General features: G+C 35.8%; 2 protein-coding genes across 12 annotated transcripts in view; one reads left to right on the plus strand and one right to left on the minus strand.

The window, feature by feature from the left end:
- NEXN (nexilin F-actin binding protein) overlaps nt 1–14,800 on the plus strand; it is a 39,471-nt gene extending 24,671 nt beyond the window's left edge. For 9 of the 11 annotated variants that reach the window (XM_014453549.2, XM_014453547.2, XM_014453553.2 and 6 more), the window contains 8 exons: nt 143–337; nt 440–616; nt 2,242–2,430; nt 5,910–6,107; nt 8,608–8,829; nt 12,806–12,991; nt 13,436–13,793; nt 13,888–14,800. In XM_014453549.2, the coding sequence (XP_014309035.1) occupies nt 143–337; nt 440–616; nt 2,242–2,430; nt 5,910–6,107; nt 8,608–8,829; nt 12,806–12,991; nt 13,436–13,793; nt 13,888–13,901 (1,539 nt within the window). In that variant the 3' untranslated portion in view covers nt 13,902–14,800. Of the gene's footprint in view, nt 1–142; nt 338–439; nt 617–2,241; nt 2,431–5,909; nt 6,108–8,607; nt 8,830–12,805; nt 12,992–13,435 lie in introns of all 11 variants that reach the window. The other 2 variants (XM_014453548.2, XM_014453551.2) reach the window with 1 other exon arrangement.
- Nucleotides 14,801–14,833: 33 nt separating this feature from the next.
- FUBP1 (far upstream element binding protein 1) overlaps nt 14,834–16,620 on the minus strand; it is a 36,620-nt gene continuing 34,833 nt past the window's right edge. Inside the window, 1 exon segment of the mRNA XM_014453554.2 lies at nt 14,834–16,423. Coding sequence (XP_014309040.2) covers nt 16,393–16,423 — 31 coding nt within the window. The 3' untranslated portion in view covers nt 14,834–16,392.

A 16,620-nucleotide genomic window follows, 5' to 3' on the forward strand; every position in this document is an offset into this window, starting at 1 on the left:
AATAAAAATCTGTAAAAAATATAAATTTTTGTTCTTCATAACATTGATGGCAATGTAATGAAATTCACCAATGATGGAGGTAAAGTCCCATGAAACCTAAATTTTGATTAGGAATATGCTAATTATCTATTTTATAAATTAGGAAGGAGATGATTCACTACTTATAACAGTGGTACCTGTGAAATCACACAAAACATCTGGAAAAATAAAGAATTTTGAGGATCTAGAAAAAGAAAGAGAAGAAAAAGAAAGGGTCAAGTCTGAAGAAGATAAAAGAATAAGATATGAAGAACAACGACGGTCTCTCAAGGAAGCAAAGTGTCTTTCACTGGTCATGGTAATTCTTTTTTTTTTTTTCCTTAAGGAGCAAGTTAAAGCAGTAGAGATGGTTATCAGAATTTACTTTATGATTAAAAGATGGGTTTTTATATTTTCTTAGGATGATGAACTGGATGATGAGGCAAAAAAAGAATCAACTTCTCCTGGAAAACTGAAACTAACTTTTGAAGAATTAGAAAGACAAAGGCAAGAAAATCGAAGGAAGCAAGCTGAAGAAGAAGCAAGACAACGTTTAGAAGAAGAGAAGCGTGCTTTTGAAGAAGCGAGGCAGCAAATGGTAAAACAAGCTTATCTATATTAATAATCTATACTAATAAAAGGGTAATATGGTAATTAGACCGGATAGACCGGACGTCCTTCCGGACAAAGCCGCAGTGGCTGCGTGGGCCAAGGAGGGGCCGGCAGCCACGGCGGCTGGCAGTGGCAGCAGCAGTGGGGGTGAAGGGGGTGGCGCCTTCCCATGATCGTCCCAGTTGCCTCCTGCAGAGGGAGGCCAGACTTCCGCTTAGGCCCGCTCCCCTCTAAGCCATCAGAAGGACATCCCCTGAGGGCTCCCGGGCTGTGAGAGGGGGCAGGCCGGGCTGAGGGATCCCCCAAGTGCACCAGGCCTCTAGTATGTGTGTATACACACACACACACACACACACACACACACGCGCACACACACACACACACACACACAAACATAGTGTAATCATTAAGAACATGAGTTTTGGAGCCAGACTGCCTGGGTTCAGATGTCTTCCATTAAAGTGTATAACATGGGCATTATTTAAACTGTCTTAGTTTCCTTATTTATAAAATTGTGAAAATAATTGTGCCTACTTTTAAAAAAATATATATTTTATTGATTTTTTACAGAGAGGAAGGGAGAGGGATAGAGAGTTAGAAACATCGATGAGAGAGAAACATCGATCATCTGCCTCCTGCACACTCCCTACTTGGGATGTGCCCGCAACCAAGGTACATGCCCTTGACCAGAATCGAACCTGGGACTTTTGAGTCCGCAGGCTGACGCTCTATCCACTGAGCCAAACCGGTTAGGACTGTGCCTACTTCTTAATTGTTATAAGAGTTAATACCAAAAGCAGTTACAATAGTGTCATATAATAAGTGCTTCAAAAATGTTAACTCTTATTATATTAATAGATTTATCAATGAAAAATAAAATTGAAATAAGAAAACACCAATTCCAGATTGCATAAGAATTTAAAAATAGAACCTCTATAATTTTTTAAAGCTTTCATAATTTCTTGATCAACTTTTATTAATGACGTTCTAAGGAGTATATCTCCAAAATTTTAATTTTTTAGACATTTGTTTGAAAATGTTATGAATTTTGGGTAATCATAGTTGCATAATATCTATATATTTTAGATATCATTAGTTGTCAGCTTAGTGAACTGAAATAGAAATACCATCAATTAATCAGATAACAAATTTCAATTTAATGTTAAATTAGAATCTTAATTATAAAATAAAATTTGACTTTTACATAAATATTTTTTAATGAGAAATTTATTTTACTTCCAAAGAGACTCTGTGTAGGTATATTTTAACCTCAGTTTAAGTACACACACACACACACACACTCGTGCTATATGTTTGTTCTGGGAAAGTTAATGTTTAATAGCTCTTAAATGACCCCTTAAATTTTTAAATGCTTCATCGGATCTATTTAAAATTTTGACTTGCTTGAGAAGTTTTATTTAACTTGAGTATATATTTATTTGGAATTTGTTCAAATTTGAATATTTTATCATATAAGATATTATAAAAGAAGGGGATTTAGGTCAAGTATATTTAGGGCAAAGAAATATTCCTGTTGAGATGGCTGATTCTGTGCCCTTTGATTGATAATTCATTCCTGTCTTTGATGAATGAGAGTTGTTTCTTGCCTAGGTAAATGAAGAGGAGGAAAACCAAGACACAGAAAACGTCTTTAAAGGGTACCGCCCTGGGAAACTCAAACTCAGTTTTGAAGAGCTGGAAAGACAAAGGAGAGAAGAGGAAAAAAGGAAAGCAGAAGAAGAAGCCAGAAGGAGAATAGAGGAGGAAAAGAAGGCATTTGCTGAAGCACGGAGAAGCATGGTAAGACAGAATATAACTGGATAATGCCATTAGGATTCACTTAGCTTTTCAGTTAAACCATTAAACTTTGGGGAATACCCTGTTGTTTCTGAAATTTGTGCCAATAGTAGGGATGGCAAACAGTTTTTAAGTCTCCTGTGATGTAACACCTGCCAGTTACAGGTGTTTGTTTCCATGTGGTGTTGAGAAGGTTCTGATTGAATTGCTTTGACTGGCATAGAGGGTTGAATATGGTCTTCCTTCTCTGGGAGAGCATGTTTTCCAGGGCTAAGTATCTGAATAGGGAATTTTTTTATCTCCACCTTTCCTTCCCTCCTCTCTACTCTCCTTTCCCTTCCCACATTTCCTCCTTCCTCCCTTCCTCTCCTTCTCTCTTTTCAATTTCCATCACATCCAGTATATATTAAATGACCAAAGCTATTTAATCACAAGTATTTAACTCCAAAATGCTCACCCATCATTGCTGGGTATTGCTACCAACCTTAACTCTCACAAAGTTATACTTCTCATACCATTTTAAAAAAAATATATTTTACTGATTTTTTACATCGATGAGAGAGAAACATCGATCAGCTGCCTCCTGCACATCTCCTACTGGGGATGTGCCCACAACCCAGGTACATGCCCTTGACCGGAATCGAACCTGGGACCTTTCAGTCCGCAGGCCGATGATCTATCCACTGAGCCAAACCGGTTTCGGCAACTCATACCATTTTAATGATTGTGAAATCTAGTTATCTGACAAACTTTCTTTTCAAGAAAAGGTGACATGTGAACACGGCATCTCCTCCTTGAAACACTTCCATTGTCTTTGGTGGTCTGGCTTTCTTCCTGTGTCTGGGTGAGCTTCAGACACATATATGCAAGTGTTGACGAGGCTTTGTTACCCAACCAGATACTCACAACAGAAAAATCTATCATTTTTCTCACATTTCCCACTTCTACCACTATAATCCAGGTCATTGTTACCCTTTGCCTTGGGCCAACTCTTAATTAACTTGTTTTCTTGCCCTTAATCCATTCTTCCCTGAAAAGCCAGCAGTGATCTTTCTTTAAAAAAAAAAAAGTAAATTTGACAATGTTAAAAATTTTTCCACTTCCTGTAAGCAAAAAACACAAACTTTTAAAACAAATTTCTTTATAATCTTGTCCTACTGTATTTCTCGTTTCATTTCTTGATTCTTCTTTGACCTGCCAGACATGCTAAATTTCTTCCCAGTTCTTCAAAAAGCTAGGCTTTCATGAATGCTATGTGAAGAATGTCCCTCGGTCCTTTCCCTGTGCTATTTCCTAGTCATATGTTCCATTTTCTCTGGGAAGCCTTTCCTGATAACACGTGTTCCAGAGAGGTCTTCCTTTTATGCCTTCTCATAACCTTTAGGACTTCCCCAGCATAACACTAATGTTGTATTGTCGCTGCTGATGGTTGTCTTTCTCACTCAGTGAGGCTGAGACCATTCACCAAGTATGTGGAACAACATATTCTAGCATAAAAAACTTCTGTTAATGTTTGTGGAATAAGTGAGATTAAAGCTGTTTTATGTGCATTGTGAGGTAATCCTTGCTTCACAAATGGGTTCTACACAAAAGCCCTGCAAACATTGTGAAACCACTTATTTTTTGTAGAATAATTCAGAAATGGTAAATGAGAAGTAGCTATAAAGATCAGGAAAGCTACTCCTGGGGGCAGATTTTAGGCCCAGTGATTCACTAGTGGAATAGTGCAGGGAAGGAAAACTGTATTAAACAAAAAATCTAGTTTCCTAGAGACATTTATGTTATCAGAAAAGAGAGTTTCCCCTTCATTTATATTGTTTTCTTATCCAGGGCCAAGTATCATCATTTCATATTATAGATCAGCTAATTCATATATCACTAAAATTTTTGTTTTCAATCTTTGGATGATAAGACCATATAAACATTGTTTCTTAGTTGAACTGGTTCTTTGGTAAAGCCTGTTATATATAAATCTTAGAACAAATAATTACCCTTTGCCTCTCTCTTTCCCCTGTCTATTTCAAGCCAGAGGTTTATATATATACTTTCAGAAGATAGAAAAAGAGAAGTAGGTAATTGCTTTTCATGGTGAAGTGTATTCCAAGTCAATGATTTTAAAGCAAAATTTCTAATTGCAATTTAGAGAGTGCCTATATACAGGGAATAATGTAATAATAAAACTGCCATTTTGTTATCATGGTGTCAAGCACAACTAAGTGTTTCCATACTTTATTTAGTTCTCACGACAACTCCATGAAAGTTGTTGCAGATAAGGAGACTCAGACTTTGGCTAGATAACTTGCCCAAGGTCACATCTAAATGGCTATTAGACTAGATAACAGTCTGGTGATTACAAGAGGGATAGTGGGGTGGAGGGAGGTAGGAGACGGTAAAGGGGAGATAAATGGTGATGGAAGAAAACTTGACTGGGGGTGCTGATGTATTATAGATTTGTACCCCTGAAACCCATGTAATTTTATTAACCAATGTCACCCCATAAATTCAATTCCTGGGGAAAAAATGGCAGTCAGACATGGAATTCATGAAAGTACTAAAAAGAGTCTAAATCATTATTTGTAATTTTATTATAGGAAGACCTTTAAGATTTGAATCCTACATTTACCACTTATTTGTATTAACTTTGAACAAGTTACTTTTCAGTGCCTTAAAATGGGGATATTAATCATTCCTAGTTCGTAGGGTTACAGATAAAATAATTCAATACATGTAAAGTGCTTAGCATTGTTCCTGGCAGCTATATTAACTGTTATTTATTTTTCAATTGGGCTGACCATAAATAAATCAGTACAGTCCAACCAGTGTGACTCAGTGTGGTTGAGTGTTGACCTATGAACCAGGAGGTCATTGTTCAATTCCTGGTCAGGGCACATGCTCAGGTTGTGGGCTTGATCCCCAGTATGGGGTGTACAGGAGGCAGCCAATTAATTTCTCTCTCATCATTGATGTTTCTACGCTCTCTCCCTTCCTCTCTGAAATCAATAATAAATCAATAAATAAATCAGTATAATAAAATCATAGCATTAATTTCTGCTTGATTATGAAGGGATCCTGAAGGGTTATCTAATTCATTCAGACAAAACTGTGATTAAACTGAAATGCTCTATTTTTTTTTTTACCACAGGTTTATTTTAATCCAATTAAAAAGTGTTTAATATTAGGGGATCTTAATGTCTAATTTCAATAACTGATAGTATAAACTCAAAGTATTTCATCGTGTTCATTGGGATGGAGAATAGATGGTCACCATTTCCTCTGTAATCACAAAATACTTTAGTCTACATTTTCTAATAATTCCTCCCATTTATTGTTTTGTATTTTTGAAGATAATTTAGGTCTCTTGGTTTCTAGTTCAATGTACAACCTTTGTATTCCAGTAATCATAGTTTCTATAAGAAATATTCCCTTTTTAGTACTAGTAAGCATAATTCTGACAAAGGTGATAAAATAATTATTTTATATAGGTAGTAGATGATGACTCCCCAGAGATGTATAAAACAATCTCTCAAGAATCTCTTACACCGGGAAAACTGGAATTTAATTTTGAAGAATTATTAAAACAAAAAATGGAAGAAGAAAAACGACGAACAGAGGAAGAACGGAAGCATAAGCTAGAAATGGAAAAACAGGAATTTGAACAACTGAGACAAGAAATGGGAGAGGTAAGGTTTTAAAAATATTCATTTGTATTCCGCAAATATTAATCTAAGTATTTTACATATATTTTCTTATAACTTTGTATTTATTATTCACATAAAGGACATACAACATACTCCAATGAGGCACTTGATGCAAGTTTTCAGTTTTGTGCACTTTCTAGCCTGTCATAACTCAGCTTCTTTCTTGATAATTTAAAAAATACAGAAGATTGCAAGTGACTGAGAAAGTACTACAATACCTTAAGCAAATATATATTTCCATAGACGTCATGATTATGTGTGGTTATGTCATGATTGAGAGCTGTTGGAAGTACTTAATTTACCCATTTATGGTACTTGCTCATATCGTTGAAACTGATAAACTGATACATGTAATCTAAATAAAACTAAGGGAGTACCATGGATACTAATGGGAACATCAGTTTGGCAAGTCTTTGAGTCACTTTATTTTACTAAAGATAGAACTTTGATGCTGTCACATTTTAGTGTGACTTCTGTAGTGTTGAAATGAAATAGACACACACACACACACACACACACACACACACACACACACACACAGACTGTACACGGCTGTCTGCATGGGCATGCAACTTGTGCCCTCATAGGACCCCATGTTCAGAAGGGTCATGTTTAGTGGTTTAATGCTCTCAGGTTGCCATCTTGAAATGTTTAATGATTTACTTTGAATCTATGTTATGAAAGCCGACTGGACAATGGAACCTGTGCTTGAGTCTCAGAGCCTTGGCTCACCCACATATCCTGCCTCCCTATGGTGGGTTCTCAGCAGCCCTCTTCCCACCTCCTGATACCCCCAAGGCCCTACCTTCTTTTTGCCCTTGGACGCTGCAGCCCTTCATCTGAATGGCCAACCAACTGCATAGGCAGAGAGGGAAGGGCAAGGGAGGGGGTCAGCATTCCAAGTCTCCCTCTGCCACTGATGGGGAGAGGCAGACAGCAAACAGGGTTGGGGAACCAGTGGCTGTCACAACCTTGGACTAGCAGTGACACGGTATGTTTGGCAGGTGACTTGGTGGGAGCCCCTTGCCAATTCCTCCTAATCCAGGAACTGAGGGGTTCCTATGCAGAGGTTGCAATTTCTTAGAAGTTGCCTCTTCGTCATGAGTTAGGGCATTGGGCCTGTGGGGATATTTACTTCCTTGCCCTCACTGACCAAGAGACTATAAAGGCTGTATAAATATATAGTTAATAAAATTAGTATGCTATAGGGAAATATTCCAAGGTCTAGCCTAAATTATAGCATTTATTTGGAAAAGGAAGCTGAAAATGAATATCATACATTTATTAGTTTCTGGTATTTTAAGTAGTCTGTTTTTACCCCTAGATGAAAAAATAGAGGTAGTACAAAGAAATGTTTTCCCCCCTTGAATGAGCCATTAGGCCTCATGTCACATTCACTGTGACTACCTTCCCTAACCCATCCCTGCTTTTTTTGCTCCCTCAGCCTAAAACTGTAGGTCTTCTCCAGGAAAAGTTTACCAGGAATAACAGCAATATTTTACCATTTCATTTAGTGAGATTAGGTTTTAGTGTAAGTATACAAAGAACTAGTAATCACAATAGACAGGGTAAGGACTGGGGTGGGGTGGGAGCAATGGGTGACATCTGTACTATCAACAAATTTTAGAAAAGAACTAGTAATCATAAATTGTGAAAAGCCAAGGGAAAGGAATGTGAAAAGTTTTCAAAATAAAGTGGTATAAAAAATTAGATCCTGCCCTGGCTGGTGGCAGCTCAGTTGGTTGGAGTGTTGTCCAGTACACCAAGGGTTCAATTTCTGGTCAGGACAAACACTTAGGTTGCAGGTTCCATCACCGGTTGGGACTCATATGGGAGACAACCGATGAATGTTTCTCTATTAATCTTTGTTTCTCTCCCTTCATCTCTAAAAATCAATAAAAGCATATCCTTGTATGAGGATTAAAGAAAGAAGAGTAAAATGAAGAGAGACAATTCTTTAAAAAAAAATTAGATCCCAATTTTGATTGACTCCTTTTCTTGGCAAAATATAAAATTGAGAATACAAATGGTACATAGTGAAGTGTAGGGATTTTACCAGACTATCTGTAGAGGTGCTGTATCAGTTGAGTATTAAGACTGACATTTAACTTTATTAGGCCACCAGCCATCATCAAATCTAAGACAAAAAGCATTTAGAGATACTGACTCTATTATATAGAGATGAAAAAATCATGTCCAGTGAGTTAAGCGATAAAATGGCCACACAGTATGAGTGTCAGAACTAGAACTTATATCTGACTCCTCCCTATTTCAGTGTTCTTTGAACAGAAGCTTCCTACAATTCCTAGTAAAAGTTAATTTTTGATATACATACTTTAGCAGGTTGTATTTAAGTATTGTGCAGGGAGGTTATTTAACCTTTATTTTGGGTTTTAAATAGGAAATGGTGAACACTTTTTGGATGTTTATAATACAAACTAATTTTCTAGTATTTAATATATAAAATACCTTTTTTTTTAAGGAAGAGGAAGAAAATGAAACCTTTGGATTGAGCAGGGAATATGAAGAATTAATCAAATTGAAAAGGAGTGGCTCTATTCAAGCTAAAAATCTAAAAAGCAAGTTTGAAAAAATTGGACAGTTGTCTGAAAAAGAAATACAGAAAAAGATAGAAGAAGAACGAGCAAGAAGGAGAGCGATTGACCTTGAAATTAAAGAGCGAGAAGCAGAACACTTCCATGAGGTAAACTATTTTATATTTAACATTGTTATGGTACTAAAATGATGATTCAACAGAAGTTAACACTGGCTTTGAAATAAGTTTGGGAACTAAATAGCAAAAACACATCAAGATCTTAAAAGACTTTGAAATTATTTTTCCACTCTAGCATTGTTTCACAATTTTATTGGACTTAAAGCCAATAGTGAACACCAAATGTTTCACTCTAGCAAAAAACAAAAAATTATTTATGGGCATAAGTTTTAGCTTGAATCAGTACAACCAATATATATTTGAGTTAAACTCCAGAGATTATTCATTTACTCTCTTAAAGATGAGGCCAATAAACCCTATATGACTAAATAAAAATTCAGATAGCATGAATTTGAAGTACCTCCAAATGTAAAATGAGGCAATCACTAAATGACCTGTAAAGTCCCTTCCAGTTTGAGGACTAGTTCCATGGTTATGAATATTGGTTTAAATAGGACCTGGGAATGTTTTTCTGCCAGAGCATTCAACCAATATTTCTCTAAAAATGCATTTTCATCAGATCTTCAACTAGTAAAACAGGTGTGGAAGCTGGGAGGGCCATCAGAGGAGGTTGTTAATAGAAAGTATGTGCAATTCTCAAGACTAAAAAGAATCTACTATTGAGGCAAACAGAGTGCAAAAACAGCTAATGATGAAGATGCAAGTACAGGTGAGATGACCATGAAAGGTTGTAGATGACACGTTAAGAAACTGTTTTATCGGGGTGCACTGAAGGGATTTTAAAAACACGAAGTAATATCAAGTTAGCATCTTAGATGGTTTTAGATTCATGCATTAAAAAATTTACTTGAAAGCCTAGTATGTCCCAGGGACTGTTCTGGACACTAGGACTGCATTGTTTGAGCTGTATTTAAAGTAAAAGCTGTCTGAAACAGGTACTGAGCTCAGGTGAGAGGCAGGAGCTAGGGATTGTCACTTTTATGGATAGTATTTTAAAGTATAGAAATAGATAAAACCATCTTGAAACAGTTAATAGTTTGAAAGTAAATGATAAAACCCTGGAGAACACCAACATTTAATGTTTGTTTGGCCAAAATATCAGGTGGTTCTTTAGCAAGATAAATGTCGCTCTATCTAAAGTTCCATAAGCATGCATTTGATTCCCTTTGTTAAAGGTAGTGAAACCTCAGAGCAGTAATACCTAGCCCTATAAAATATGTAAGACAGAAATAAATGAAGTGGTTACTTCTTGTTTTATTGCTATTTATTGGCTCTTTTGTTTAAAAGGATATAGTAGGACATGGTTGATCTATAACCCATGTGGATGCCCTGAACACTGTTTCCTGTAAAGAATGTTGACATTCCTCTGATCATATCCCTCTAGATCAGTTCTCAACCTTCCTAATGCCACGACCATTTAATACAGTTCCTCATGTTGTGGTGACCCCCAACCATAAAATTATTTTCGTTGCTACTTTATAACTGTATTTTGCTAGTTATGAATCGTAATGTAAATATCTGATATGCAGGATGTATTTTCATTGTTACAAATTGAACATAATTAAAGCATAGTGATTAATCACAAAAACAATATGTAATTATATATGTGTTTTCCGATGGTCTTAGGCGATCCCTGTGAAAGGGTCGTTCGACCCCCAGGTTGAGAACCGCTGCTCTATATTAAAGGTCATTGAGCTATCCTTAAAAAACTTAGCAGTTTTGGCATTGAGCACAATCAACTTCAGAATAGGACCGCCCCCCTCCCCCCCATCATGTATCTGGTTTTTACCTTTAGAAAATGTCAATGTTCAATACGTCTTCTATTTGAGACATCTTTTAAGGACCAACTCATTCATGTAACCTTCCCTAATCAAGGAATTCCATTCCAGCTCCTGTAGCCCTTAACCCGTACCTCATTTGGTACTTAAAATACTTTAATTGCCTTATAGTGTTTGACTTTGTAGTTTAATTTTCTAATAAGGTATACTCAAAAACCATTTCCTTATGCTTCCCTTTTATCTTAAATTTACTGCCTAATTATACTGTCCTTAATATTCATGTGCTGGGGTGTCAATGTCCTCTTAAGAATGCACCTAGAGAACAAAAGTTATTCTTTTAGTATGACAGGAGACTCATTTTCTGTAACATTTTAAAATGTGGCTTTTCATAGATTTAAGAAAAGGTAACAATTGCCCTGGCTGAGTAGCTTAGTTGGTTAGAACATCATCCCAATACATCAAGGTTTTGAGTTTGATCTCCAGTCAGGGCACATACGAGAATCAACCAATGAATGCACAGATAAGTGGAACAACAAATCAATGTTTCGCTCTCTCCAAAAAAAACCAAAACAAAACCACAAAACAAAAAAACACAACTGCATTTAATAACAGACTGTTCATAAGTTTTCCCCAATTAGCTTCAGAGGAATTCTATTTACATATACTTTTTAGCCTATTTAAAAACTGTAACAACAAGAACCCCAGAACATCCTTCATTAGCAATAGCTATGGGCAGGCATGTTTATCATCTGAAGGTATTAATAGAATTTACCCAATAGGTATATGGTTGTGTCTGATGCCCAAGGATTTCCCAACATCACATAAAAATGATTCAAGTAAAATCGGAAAATATTCAACTTACTTTTTAAAATATTTTTTCTCTTTATTGAATATTACAAATGTGTCCTTATCCCCCCAATCCTGCCCTCACCCTCACCCCCTGTTGTCCACATCCATCATTTATGCTTATATGCATGCATACAAGTCCTTTGGTTGATCTTTCCCCCTCACCCCCACCCTCCCCTGCTTTCCCTCTGAGTTTTGAGCATCTGATCGATGCTTCTCTGTCTCTACATCTGTTTTTGTTCATCGGTTTATTCAACTTATTCTAATTCCTCCTCCTACATTCACTGGAACTTAGCTGCAATATCTCAAATTGATGTAAAACATCCATAAATCAAGGTTTTACTATAGGAAACTTTACAGCTTGTTTCAAAATTTAGTTGATTTGGTACCCTAGAACAGTTCTCTTATTTTGTAATATATATGGTGATATCTTTACCAGTGGTTCTCAACCTTCTGGCTCTTTAAATAGTTACTCATGTTGTGACCCAACCATAAAATTATTTTCGTTGCTACTTCATAACTGTAATGTTGCTACTGTTATGAATCGTAAATATCTGATATGCAGGATGGTCTTAGGCGACCCCTGTGAAAGGGTCGTTCGACCGCCAAAGGGGTCACAACCCACAGATTGAGAACTGCTGCTTTAGACAGACCCATAAAAAACCTAGTTTCAAAACTGTCAAGTATGACTGAAGTACTTTAGAAACCATAAACTGTATCTACATGACCCCACTCTAAGGCTGTCAGTGATCGCATGATGGCCTTATAGTTTGATTTTATTGGCTCACACATACTATTTGACAGTTGAAACACTACTCTCAATTTTTATTTCCATGGTTCCCAACTCTTATCCCTAAATAGATGACTCACCACTCTTCACCTCAGTGATTTCCCCAAATTCATCATTGCCTCAGTTTTCCCCTTTATTCTACCTGCATTCTTCTCTGCCATTTGACCATCAATAAATTTGTTGGATGGAATTAATTGGAATGACACTTATTAACTAAGTAGGGTGACAAAGGAAATCATGAAGTGGTTAATATGGGAGTATTTTGTTATATGTAGTATCCCCACTGTTATTCAGTATGGTCAACAAACACTGACAGTTGGGGAAATAAAGATACTGGGATCCCACTGATACTGTATGATCTTTACATTGGGAGAAAAGGATTCCATTTGTTAAGAGAACGTTTCACAAACAAAAATTTCATCTTTCCCAAACTAAGGTATTGTGAAAACTGCTGTCTATAGTGTAGCACAAATATGTATACAAATGTTAATCATTTTGTGCCTATTATAAATGACAACTTCAGGACTATTAGTACTTAGTTCTTGGTTTTTGGAAAACAAGCCACACTTATTCTTGGCCCACTTTTGTAAAGGAAGAAGATGTTGATGTCAAGCCTGCAAAAAAAAGTGAGGCTCCGTTTACTCATAAAGTGAATATGAAAGCTAGATTTGAACAAATGGCTAAAGCAAGAGAAGAAGAAGAACAAAGAAGAATTGAAGAACAAAAGTTACTACGAATGCAGTTTGAACAAAAGGAAATTGATGCAGCACTACAGAAGGTACCAGACAAACATAGCCTTTATTTTCCAAAGATGCTCTAAAAGCCAGTTTTATATGAGGGGTAAAAAACCATTTAGTAAGTCACTGGAATGTTTTGTAACATTGTTATTTTTACTGTACTTTTGTTTAGATGTTTACATATCAAATACTATTACAACTGCCTATGGTATTCAGTACAGTAACAAGTTTGTAGCTTAAAAGCAATAGGCTATACCATCTAGGTTTGTGTAAATGCACTCTATGATATTTGCACAATGACCAAATCACGTAATGATGCAGTTCTCAAAACGTACCCTGTTGTTAAGTGGTGCACGACTGTACTTACATGCTCTTTACTTTGAGGGCAAAAAAACCTATTTACCTCCAAGATTGTGATTAAATCACTGTCCTGAAAATGCTGCTATACTAAAAGTGACAACTTGAATGTATTTATTTTAATATAGAAAAGAGAAGAGGAGGAAGAAGAGGAGGGTAGCATCATGAATGGCTCCACTATTGAAGATGAAGAGCAAACCAGGTCAGGAGCTCCGTGGTTCAAGAAGCCTCTGAAAAACACATCGGTTGTAGATAGTGAGCCTGTTAGATTTACAGTTAAAGTAACAGGAGAACCCAAACCAGAAATTACATGGTGGTTTGAAGGAGAATTATTGCAGGATGGAGAAGACTATCAATATATCGAAAGAGGAGAAACTTACTGCCTTTATTTACCAGAAACTTTCCCAGAAGATGAAGGAGAGTATATGTGTAAAGCTGTCAACAATAAAGGCTCTGCAGCTAGTACCTGTATTCTTACAATTGAAAGTAAGAATTAATCACTTTTTAAAAAATGTAATACTTTTATTCTATTTAAAAATTTTTCCCTTTAAAAAGAATCACTTTTCTTCTTCTTTTTTAGCTGATGACTACTAGCTCCCCTTCCCTCTGCCTGGAACTCTCTTTCTCTCTCCGACTTTCTTACTACATCCATCTTTTCTGTGGCGGGGCCAAAAAAGGAAACCAGAAGTGCCACTATGTTGACTTCTAATTCCTTTTCATAACAGTCTTCAAAACACAAGCTCATCTAAAGAATACCTTCCTCCTTTCCAATGAGCACCAGATTCATCGCCAATTATGCATAAGTTAATGTGCATTTAATGGGAAAGTGGGAAATTTACTCAATTATATCAGAACTTAGGCTGTGCATTTACCTTAAGTTCACAGCAATGTTTAAAAGTATCAAAAACAACACATTATTTTTGCATGAAAGAATGCCGTCAATGAGCTATTTACACCTAAAATTAGTCTGAAATAGCCGAGACAATGAATTTGGAACCTATCAATTTGAGTGGGAGTTTTCCCTTAGTACATAATTTTGGTTGTAGTTTGAGAGCCTTTGTGAAGCAGATGTAGGAGGGGGTTGGGATATCACTGTTTTTATGGGAGAGGAGGAGAATGGGGAAAAACACAAAATTAAAGACTTCTAAGAAACAAATGCCAGAGAAAACTGGATGAAAACCACTGCCTATACAGAGTTCTGAGTGTTGAGAATAATATTGAATGTACTTTTCAAATGTGTGTAATATATGCTCAAGCTTATAAAACAAATTTATGTTGTGACCTTGCCTGAACAAATGACATTTCAATGGGGGGGGGGGGGGGGGGGGAGAATGCACAATCTTTAATTTTAAATTCTGGTCTTTAAAATGAGTTTGTAAATAATCAGCTACCATGTTCTATCATCAAGTTGTTTTATATTTTAATTTTCTGGAAGACAATTTTGTTTTACAATGTAAACCCATAATAAAGTAACTTCTATATTTAAAAAAAAAGTCTCAGTATTTTAGAAAAGACAAAACACTCCCTTATAATATTCATCAATGTACATTTATTTTTTTATTGAGGAAACCATAATACAAAATTACAGCAATCATGTGTCCTTTTACATACAATGTCATTAAAGCAAACTCTAAACCACAGTTTGTAAAGTATTCAATTTACCTCCAGTCCAAGCTGCATCTCCCTAAGACACTGTTCCCATCACAGTAGCCATTTTAAGCCAATCTTCTTTTTACACACGGGTAGTTTCTGTAGAGAACACTTTTCTCAGGACGAAAATGCATCGAGCATGCATAAGAAAAAATATATATATGTGCAAGTACATTTAAGAGTTTCTATAGGGGTATAAATGAAGAAAATAAAACCCTGGGATTTATTTGCTTCTTAGAAACACCAATGTAAAAAATCCCTCAGAAGTTTATACTGTGGCAATAAAACTCAAGTGACTAAGCAAAAAATAAGGTTATTTTCAGAGTCAAAATTATCTTTTAGGTATTGTTAAAATACATTTTAAAACGAGGCAGAATTGTCAAGAACTAAAAATAAGACATCCCCATTGATTACTAATTTCTATACCCCTATTCTAGACAACAGACAACTTTGCACATAGAACTGATTCTCTTGGCAGAGTATTCACACAAATGAAATGTTATCCCTTCTGTGTATATTCCTCTTTCTCTCTTAAGGTACTCTGCTACTCCTACCCAAACCCACCCTTCTGAATTAACTACCAAGGTATTTGTCTAAGGATATATTTTACAATGTCTATAAACAACTAGTATTAAATGACTAGTTCTAACCATTTGTTAAAAATAAAAGCATACTTCTCATTTCTAAAAGAAACATCAAAACATAAGAATTCTAAGTATCACACTAACATATCTTAAAAAAAAAACATTTTCAAAATTTTAAGTGCAAAATAAAATAAGTCAGTTCAATTTCAATCTAAACTAAACATTGTTTCTACCACTCCTAACACCCATTGTATTCAAACCAACTGGCTCACCTTTTCTGCTTTGCATTAATTTCAAGGTTAAGATTAGCGCCATTAAAAAAATGCTTGCAGTATTAGTGAAGGCTTATGGTAATGACAAAAATTTCTCATAAGACAGAAACAATGCCCCAATATCTATTAGCATTCATCTGTATTTTCTTTCGTAAAAATGCAAGCTACAGCTAACCCAAACTTGACAATCTCTGAAAGTTCAAAGAGCTCCTTTATATTATCTTAACATACCTATCATTGACTATCAAACACACACACACACACACACACACACACACGCACACACAAATGCGCACACACAAATGTGGTGCAATAACTACATAACTTATGAAACTTAACAGTTCACGGAACATTTAAGAGCAAGTGAATAGCACTTTAAAATGAAGTGATCAAAAGCAGGTACATTATACCCTATACCATATTATGTATGGGAATACATTTCATATTTCTCAATTATGATTCGCCAATTTTACCTTCTACATTGAGCCCTTCTATGGTCCATGCTCATCGGCTCACCAATGGCATACACTCAAAGGATTCCTCTTTATGGGTAACTATCTCAGGACCTGATTTTATGAGCTATGATTTGGTGCTTGCAGCATCTTCAGCACTGTGTGTGAAAATGAAGGCAGTATTTTTGAATATTTTTCTTTGTTGTAGAGATAAGCAGGAGTTTTAAAAGGATCAGCACATTTTAGAAATAGAATAAACAAAACTGATATGATGCTGCTTTAAAACATTCATCTTAACTCAAAATATGTACCAGTCAAAATCATCAATAAGAACACACAAACACTTTAAACTGGC

Source organism: Myotis lucifugus, unplaced genomic scaffold (assembly GCF_000147115.1).
Source record: "Myotis lucifugus unplaced genomic scaffold, Myoluc2.0 scaffold_25, whole genome shotgun sequence".
Classification (NCBI taxonomy): domain Eukaryota; kingdom Metazoa; phylum Chordata; class Mammalia; order Chiroptera; family Vespertilionidae; genus Myotis; species Myotis lucifugus.